This window comes from Trachemys scripta, chromosome 12 (genome assembly GCF_013100865.1).
Source record: "Trachemys scripta elegans isolate TJP31775 chromosome 12, CAS_Tse_1.0, whole genome shotgun sequence".
Lineage (NCBI taxonomy): Eukaryota > Metazoa > Chordata > Testudines > Emydidae > Trachemys > Trachemys scripta.
This window is the reverse complement of record NC_048309.1, coordinates 35,877,518-35,887,244: the sequence shown is the minus strand read 5'-3', so window position 1 is coordinate 35,887,244 and position 9,727 is coordinate 35,877,518. Positions and strand designations below refer to the sequence as shown.

Genomic DNA, 9,727 nt, shown 5'->3' with positions numbered 1-9,727 from the left:
TGGAAAACCACAACATATTTCCCAAGCACTCCTTAAGTGTTCCTCATGTTTTTGCTATCCCCAATCTCACACAATGAGCCAGTGATTGTTTTTCAGGTAACACGGTTTATGGATTTTAGGGAGCATAGAGAATGGCATACAAGGGGGGAAATGTTGAAAAACAATGAAGAGACCAATAAGAAATAACAGTTAATTGTGATGATTATCCATTATTAGACTGAGTACACAATACTAGAAGGGTGAAACTGATGGATATTTCTTAATTGATTGCCACTAGTCGGCAGCAGGGAATAGAAGATGGGGACGGGGCGGCTATACCGTACAATGGGCACTATGGGCAGCAGATGGTGGGGGTGGGGAAGAGGAGGCTATACTGTATAATGGACACTAGTGTAGCGGGGGATGAGGGGTGGAAACACCTAAACAATCTGACCAGTGTTCAGAGGTGGGTGAGTAGCCAGGTGCTCTGGCCAGTGTGAGAGGGACAGAGCAGGATTAAGGGGGTAGCCGTGTTAGTCTGTATCTACAAAAACAACAAGGAGTCTGGTGGCACCTTAAAGACTAACAGATTTAATTGGGCATAAGCTTTTGTGAGTAAGTGAGGTTTTTACTCACGAAAGCTTATGCCCAATTAAATCTGTTAGTCTTTAAGGTGCCACCAGACTCCTTGTTGTTTTTTTAGAGCAGGATTAGAGGAAGCAGCAGGGTTCCCTGCCTGCCCTCCATGCCCAGGCTGGACCTTACGTCTATTCCCTATAGTTCACAGGGAGCCCCTTCCAGCAGGCGATGACAATTTGATGAGAAATCTGTGTGCCGGTGTAAGAGAAGATCAGTGGGTTAAATGTGCATTTGGTGGTGAGAAAGACAGCAGTGCTCCTGCGTAGGCCACCTTGGATGTCAGTTCCACCCCCAGAGCAGATGCTGTTGATGGATGGGATGGGTTTGTGAATGAAGGTGTTGACTAGCTTCCAGTATATTCCCCGCTTCCACATCATATTGTTGCAGTAGGTGTTGAGGTTGGAGGGTGGGGTCTTTGGATGGTCCACATGGTGCTGATTGAATATATCATTCAGCAGATTCCATGGCATCCCGCTGGACAGGGTCAGGCTGGCTGCCAGCAGGGCGAGGATCAGCAGGAGCATGGGGCGGGGTCCACTTGGAGCCATGGCCATGTCTGTCACTGGATTGACCTGCAGTGGGGAGAGAGGGGGGAGATGGATGGAGACAGCGCGGCGTGGGGATCTATCTCCTCCATGGAACCTCCTGGGCCCAAACCGCTCTCATCAACCCTCCCACCCCACTGTTTCTCCCATTATTCACACCCAATTGTGCCAGGTACTTCACAGACCCTAACTGAGATGGTGGTGTGAAAGTTACTAGTGACCCCTCCTTAACAGAGCAGCCTTTATGTCAACCAGTGGCCATTAGGGGGAAGCAGACACTTCAAGTACACAGTAGCCTGAACTTTTCAACTGTCTTCCCTTCAAGGCCTTAAGGTAGTTGGAGCTGGTCCCAAGCTGGTTTTCACTGACCAGATAGCAAAAGCACGGGTCTGACAACCACCAATCAAGTGTTAACACTGCAAGGACCTTTGTCTGAATGTGTATAAAGGATCTGTAAAATGTGTGTAAGACAGAGTTTTTGTACTAAGGTGCAAAGCTATCCTTTCTTCTGCAGAATAAAGCAACTCTTCCTTATCCCTGTCTGGCTGTTATTGGCTCTCAGCTAGGTGGACCCGATATTTTGGTAACAGTGGCTCCTTCCTCTAACCCACTATTCCCCATTTCCTTCCCAGACCCAGGGATAGAAGCCAGGTGCCCTGACTCTCCGAGTGACCAAGAGGCCCCCCATTGTGCCAGGTGCTGCAAAGCTTCCAACTAAGATCAGCCACCCTTTCTCACCCATGGTTCCCCATTCACCACCCAGAGGTGGAGACTGAACCCAGGAATCCTATCTGCCAGCCCCCCCCCCCCACCACCACCACCACCAGAACAAGATGCCTTTGACATCAGAAAGCCTTTGACAAGGTCCCTCACCAAAGGCTTTTGAACAAAGTAGGCAGTTGTGGGAAAAGAGGGAAGGTTCTCTCATGGATCAGTAACTGGTTAAAAGGTAGGAAACAAAGGATAGGAAGAAATAGTTGGTTTTCACAGTAGAAAGAGGTAAATTCGGGGGGGGGGGGTCTCCCTAGTATCTTTACTAGGACCACTGCTGTTCAACATATTTGTAAATGATCTGAAAAAGGAAATAAACAGTGAGGTGGCAACATTTGCAGATGTTACAAAAGTATTCAAGATAGTTAAGTCCAAAGCAGACTGTGAAGAGTTACAAAGGGATCTCACAAAACTAGGTGATTGGACACAAAATGGCAGGAGAAATTCAATGTTGACAAATGCAAAATAATGCACATTGCAAAACATAATCCCAACTATACCTACAAAATGATGGGGTCTAAATTAGCTGTTACCACTCATGAAGGAGATCTTGGAGTCTTTGTGAATAATTCTCTGAAAACAACCACTCGATGTGCAGTGGCAGTCAAAAAAGCTAACTTCAACTACTCAGTAATCTGTTGGGAAAATAACACAGCAGGGCACAGATTATCCAACATTTTCTTGGAATGTATTGGAGACAATTTTTTATTTTACAAGGTGGAGAAAGCTATTAGGGGAGAGGCTGTTCTAGATTTGATTTTGACAAATAGAGAGGAACTGGTTGAGAATTTGAAAGTGGAAGGCAGCTTGGATGAAAGTGATCATGAAATGATAGAGTTCATGATTCTAAGGAATGGTAGGAGGGAGAACAGCAAAAAAGAAGGTAGACTTTAGCAAACTCAGGGAGTTGGTAGGTAAGATCCCATGGGAAGCAAGTCTAAGGGGAAAAAAATTGAAAACAGTTGGTAGTTTTTCAAAGAGACATTATGAAAGGCACAAGAGCCAACTATCCCACTACGTAGGAAAGATGGCAAGAGACCACCCTGGCTTAACCAGGAGATCTTCAATGATCTAAAAATCAAAAAATGAGTCCTACAAAAAGTGGAAACTAGCTAAAATTACAAGGATGAATATAAACAAATAATATAAGTATGTAGGGACAAAATTAGAAAGGCCAAGGCACAAAACGAGATCAAACTAGCTAGAGACATAGAGGGTAACAAGAAAACATTCTACAGATACATTAGAAGCAAGAGGAAAACCAAGAACAGGGTAGGCCCATTACTCAATGAGGGAGGAAAAACAATAACAGAAAATGTGGAAATGGCAGAGGTGCTTAATGACTTCTTTGTTTCGATTTTCACCAAGAAGGTTGGTTGTGATTGGACGTCTAACATAGTGAATACCAGTGAAAATGAGGTAGGATCAGAAGAGGCTAAAATAGGAAAAGAACAACTTAAAAATTACTTAGACAAGTTAGATGTCTTCAAGTCCTCAGAGCCTGATGAAATGCATCCTAGAATACTCAAGATGCTGACTGAGGAGATATCTGAGCCATTGACAATTATCTTTGAAAAGTCATGGAAGACAGGAGAGATTCCATAAGACTGGCAGATATAGTGCCAATCTATAAAAAGGGAAATAAAGATAACCTGGGGAATTAGACAAGTCAGCTTAACTTCTGTAGCTGGAAAGATAATGGAGCAAATAATTAGGCAATCAATTTGAAAACATCTAGAAGATAATAAGTAACAGTCAGCATGGATTTTTTAAGAACAAATTCTGTCAAACTAACCTGATAGCTTTCTTTGACAGGGTAACAAGCCTTCTGGATGGGGGGGAAGCAGTAGACGTGGTATATCTTGATATAGTAAAGCTTTTGATACTGTCTCACATGACTTCCTCATAAATAAACTACGGAAATGCAACCGAGATGGAGCTCTTCAGGTATGTTAGCAACAAGAAGAAAATCAAGGAAAGTGTAGGCCCCTTACTGAATGAGGGAGGCAACCTAGTGACCGAGGATGTGGAAAAAGCTAATGTACTCAATGATTTTTTTGCCTCTGTCTTCACGCACAAGGTCAGCTCCCAGATTGCTGCACTGGGCAGTACAGCATGGGGAGAAGGTGACCAGCCCTCTGTGGAGAAAGAAGTGATTCGGGACTATTTAGAAAAACTGGACGTGCACAAGTCCATGGGGCCGGATGCGCTGCATCCGAGGGTGCTAAAGGAGTTGGCGGGTGAGATTGCAGAGCCATTAGCCATTAGTTTTGAAAACTCATGGCGATCGGGGGAGGTCCCAGATGACTGGAAAAAGGCTAATGTAGTGCCCATCTTTAAAAAAGGGAAGAAGGAGGATCCGGGGAACTACAGGCCAGTCAGCCTCACCTCAGTCCCTGGAAAAATCATGGAGCAGGTCCTCAAGGAATCAATTATGAAACATTTAGAGGAGAGGAAAGTGATCAGGAACAGTCAGCATGGATTCACAAAGGGGAAGTCGTGCCTGACTAACCTAATTGCCTTCTATGATGAGATAACTGGCTCTGTGGATGAGGGGAAAGCAGTGGATGTGTTATTCCTTGACTTTAGCAAAGCTTTTGATACAGTCTCCCACAGTATTCTTGCCGCCAAGTTAAAGAAGTATGGGCTGGATGAATGGACTGTAAGGTGGATAGAAAGCTGGCTAGATCGTTGGGCTCAATGGGTAGTGATCAATGGCTCCATGTCTAGTTGGCAGCCGGTTTCAAGCGGAGTGCCCCAAGGGTCGGTCCTGGGGCCGGTTTTGTTTAATATCTTTATTAATGATCTGGAGGATGGTGTGGACTGCACTCTCAGCAAGTTTGCAGATGACACTAAACTGGGAGGCGTGGTAGATACACTATAGGGTAGGGATCGGATACAGAGGGACCTAGACAAATTAGAGGATTGGGCCGAAAAAAACCTGATGAGGTTCAACAAGGACAAGTGCAGAGTCCTACACTTAGGACGGAAGAATCCCATGCACTACTACAGACTAGGGACCGAATGGCTAGGTAGCAGTTCTGCAGAAAAGGACCTAGAGGTCACAGTGGACGAGAAGCTGGATATGAGTCAACAGTGTGCTCTTGTTGCCAAGAAGGCTAACGGCATTTTGGGCTGTATAAGTAGGGGCATTGCAAGCAGATCGAGGAACGTGATCATTCCCCTTTATTCGACATTGGTGAGGCCTCATCTGGAATACTGTGTCCAGTTTTGGGCCCCACACTACAAGAAGGATGTGGAAAAATTGGAAAGAGTCCAGCGGAGGGCAACAAAAATGATAGGGGTCTGGAGCACATGACTTATGAGGAGAGGCTGAGGGAACTGGGATTGTTTAGTCTCCAGAAGAGAAGAATGAGGGGGGATTTGATAGCAGCCTTCAACTACCTGAAGGGGGGTTCCAAAGAGGATGGAGCTCGGCTGTTCTCAGTGTTGGCAGATGACAGAACAAGGAGCAATGGTCTCAAGTTGCAGTGGGGGAGGTCCAGGTTGGATATCAGGAAAAATTATTTCACTAGGAGGGTGGTGAAACACTGGAATGCGTTACCTAGAGAGGTGGTGGAGTCTCCTTCCTTTGAGGTTTTTAAGGCCCGGCTTTACAAAGCCCTGGCTGGGATGATTTAGCTGGGAATTGGTCCTGCTTTGAGCAGGGGGTTGGACTAGATGACCTCTTGAGGTCCCTTCCAACTCTGATATTCTATGATTCTATGATTGTATGATTCTATTATAAGGTGGGTGCAAAACTGGTTAGAAAACTGTTCCCAGAGAGTAATCATCAGTGGTTCACAGTCATGCTGGAAGGACATAATGAGTGGGGTCCTGCAGGGATCAGTTCTGGGTCTAGTTCTGTTCAATATCTTCATCAATGATTTAGATAATGGCATAGAGAGTACACTTATAAAGTTTGCAGATGATACCAAGCTGGGAGGGGTTGCAAGTGCTTTGGAGGGTAGGATTAAAATTCAAAATGATCTGGACAAGCTGGAGAAATGCTCTGAAGTAAATAGGATGAAATTCAATAAGGACAAATGCAAAGTACTCCATTTAGGAAGGAACAATCAGTTGCACATATAAAAAATGGGAAATGACTGCCTATGAAGGAATACTGCAGAAAGGATCTGGAGGTCATAGTGGACCACAAGCTAAATATGAATCAACAGTGTAACGCTGTTGCAAAAAAGCGAACATCATTCTGGGATGTATTAGTAGGAGTGTTGTAACGAAAACACGAGAAGTAATTCTTCCGCTCTACTCCATGATGATTAGGCCTCAACTAGAGTATTGTGTCCAGTTCTGGGCTCCACAATACAAGAAGGATGTGGACAAATTGGAGAGAGTCCAGAGAAGAGCAACAAAAATGATTAAAGGTCTAGAAAACATGACCTCTGAGGGAAAATTGAAAAAAAAATTGATTTATTTAGTCTGGAAAAGAGAAGACTGAGAGGACGCGATAACAGTTTTCAAGTATGTAAAATATTGTTACAAGGAGGAGAGATAAAAATTGTTTTTCATAACCTCTGAGGATAGGACAAGAAGCAATGGGCTTAAAATGCAGCAAGGGAGGAGTAGGTTGGCATTAGAAAAAACTTACGAACTGTCAGGGTGGTTAAGTACTGGAATAAATTGCCTAAGGAAGTTGTGGAATTTCCATCATTGGAGATTTTTAAGAGCAGCTTAGACAAACATCTGTTAGAAATGGTATAGATAACACTTAGTCCTGTCATGAGTGCAGGGTACTGGACTAGATGACCTCTGAAGGTCCCTTCCAGTCCTATGATTCTAATGTTAGGAATCATTAGGAAAGGGATAGATAGTAAGGCATTAAATATCATATCCCATTATATAAATCCATGGTGTTCCCATGCTTTGAATACTGTCTGCAGTTCTTGTCTCCCCATCTCAAAAAAGATATATTAGAATTGGAAAAGGTACAGAGAAGGGCAACAAAAGTGTAGAACAGCTTCCAAATGAGGAGAGATTAAAAAGACTGGGACTGTTCTGCTTGGAAAAGACACAACAAAGGAGGAGGAGTACTTATGGCACCTTAGAGACTATCAAATTTATTAGAGCCTCTAAGGTTCCACAAGTACTCCTGTTCTTTTTGCGGATACAGACTAACATGGCTGCTACTCTGAAACAAAGGAGGGATATGATAGAGGTCTATAAAATCATGACTTCTGTGGAGAAAGTGAATAAGGAAGTGTTATTTACCCCTTCACATAATACAAGAACTAGGGGTCACCCAATGAAATTAATAGGCAGCAGATTTAAAACAAACATAAGGAAGAACTTCTTCACACAATGCACAGTCAACCTGTGGAACTCATTGCCAGGGGATGTTGTGAAGGCCAAAAGTATAACTGGGTTCAGAAAAAAAATTAGATAAATTCCTGGAGGATAGGTCCATCAATGGCTATTAGCCAGGATGGGCAGAGATGCAACCCCATGCTCTGGGTGTCCCTAAGCATCTGACTGCCAGACAGGGGATGAATCACTCGATAATTGTCCTGTCCTGTTCATTCTCTCTGAAGCACCAGCTGTTGGCCATTTTTGGGAGAGAGGATACTCGGCTAGATGGACCATTGGTCTTCGTATGGCCATTCTAATGTTCTCCTAGAAACAATCCCTGCAATTGCAGCCCCATATGACACTGTTCTCACTTCTCTCCTGGCTGGTGGAATCTCCTGCAACTTAACCAAGTCCTTGTGTTTTCGTTGTCGTCAAAGCGATTGATCCCAGCCTCTGCTGAGCTGAACCTCACCCTGATCCTCCGTCTCATCTTGGAGCATGTTATATAGAGTCCAGCCAGACAGAGATGTGTTGGAGTGGGAGGGGAAGTCCAATAAAAAATTGGGTCAGCATGATTTCCTGATATCAGGCAATTAGAATCAGTGGCCCAGAAGGCAGGGCATGGGTAGGGAACAAACAACATGTATCCTGCTAGACACCTGGGCTCTACGGAAACATCTTAGTGTGTGTCTATCCAGCAAGTGAAGATGTGATTTTAGCATGGGTAGGCATATCCCTGCCAGTTTTAATTCAGCTAGTGTAGGTACTAATAGCATTCGGCACAGACTGCACCACAGGGTAACTTCTCTGGTTGCATTCTGTGCTGCAGGCCGGGCCAATGTGTCCCCCCTGCTGTTGTTTCCCAGGCTAGCTAGATTAAAGCCAGCATAGTAATGCCCACCCATGCGGCAATCACACCTTCATTTGCTGTAGGTGGTTGTTTCTGTCTGAGGGATTGGAGCAAATGCGGTTGTATTTTAGGGCTTGGCTGTAGACAATGGATCGTGTGATGTGTCCTGGATGGAAGCTGGAGGCATGTAGGTAAGTATAGCGGTCCGTAGGTTTCCTGGATAGGTGGTGTTTATGTGACTATCATAGAATATCAGGGTTGGAAGTGAGCTCAGGAAGTCATCTAGTACAACCTGCTGCTCAAAGCAGGACCAATCCCCAGACAGATTTTTGCCCCAGATTCGTAAATGGCCCCCTCAAGGATTGAACTCACAACTCTGGGTTTGGGGCAGGGGCAGCTCTAGGCACCAGCAAAGCAAGCAGGTGCTTGGGGCAGCCCATTTGCAAGGGCGGCAGCTGGCAGGGATCCAGCCTGGAGGCTGAGAACCAACAGGGAGCCCTGGGAGCTGTAGTTCCTTGGTTAGCTCCCTGCCTATAGAGCCAGCCCTGGAGCAGGGAAAGAACTACATTTCCCAGCATTCCCTTGGCTGCTATCAACAGGAAAGAGGGGGAGGGAGGGAGGAAGCTGAGACCTCATGCTGCAGCTTGCTGTGAATGGAGAGCTCACTGCTAGAGCAGGGTGGCACTGTGAATGGGGAACAAGTATGCAAAAGGAGTAGAAGGCTTTGGCCCAGATATCCCCTTCAGAAGACATCCCCAGACTGGATTAGGGATACTGGTGTGACCTCACCTTGCAGCCCCCAAAGAAAGAATTGGGTGGACTAAATGAACAGCGCCCCTCTCTATCTGAAGCCTAGCAATGGAGGTACGTGGATTCCACTAGAATTTAAAATGAAAATTAATGGAGGGGAGGCTCTACTAGACTGGGCAGCTTTAGATACTGTACCAGGCACGTAGGAGGATTTCCACTTCTGAGCCATGGAAGCAGAAATTGACTTTTCCTTTCCAGATTTAGCTAATATTCAGAAAGGGAATCTAGCATCTGCCTTCCAGATTTGAACACCTCAAAATTCAGGAGTGCTCAAGCTCAGTTTGGGCACCTGATACTTCATTTCTCCCAAATAAAATATACTGATCCACTGTAAATTGCTGTAGAAAAAGTAGGATAAAACTGAGCAAAAAATGCTTCCCAGTGGTTTTTAGGACTGGAATTGCTATTTTCAACAGCCATTGCCTTTTTTTTTTAGTTGTATGTGTTTAAAAGGAAGACAGCGATATTGCATTGGCAAATTCCCCATAGAAACAAAGAGTGGAAGAAAAGAATAATAAAGGCACCTCAACTTTTCCTCATTTATGTAGGACAGTCTTATAATATGCATCCAGATATCCTCCAATCACACAAGCTGAAAATTGTTCCACTTTACTGCAGTTCTGTAACCATAAGGGAACCAATCCTGTCTGTGTTCTGTGCACATCCAAAATTCCTGCTGAATGACCCGCCATGGGAGCGACTTACCAGTGAACCAGAGCTGGGGCGGAAGGAGGGTGTGTGTGGTGGTGGTGGGGAGAGCCCAGGGCTGGGGTGGCAGGGGGGTGCGGGTGGAGGGGGCAGAGCCCAGGGCTGGGGCAGCAGGGGG

The 9,727-nt window shown here is 45.1% G+C and overlaps 1 protein-coding gene across 1 annotated transcript; it reads right to left on the bottom strand.

Annotated features, from left to right (window-relative positions):
- Nucleotides 1-746: 746 nt before the first annotated feature.
- LOC117885373 (ribonuclease-like) lies at nucleotides 747-1,172 on the bottom strand. Its single transcript, XM_034786688.1, has one exon. The coding sequence runs from the start codon at nucleotides 1,170-1,172 to the stop codon at nucleotides 747-749; it is 426 nt and encodes a 141-aa protein (XP_034642579.1).
- Between the last annotated feature and the right edge of the window lie 8,555 nt (nucleotides 1,173-9,727).

Bases quoted from the DNA above. Each gene is read 5' to 3' on its own strand.
- LOC117885373 (XM_034786688.1), bottom strand. From the start codon at position 1,172: ATGGCCATGGCTCCAAGTGGACCCCGCCCCATGCTCCTGCTGATCCTC.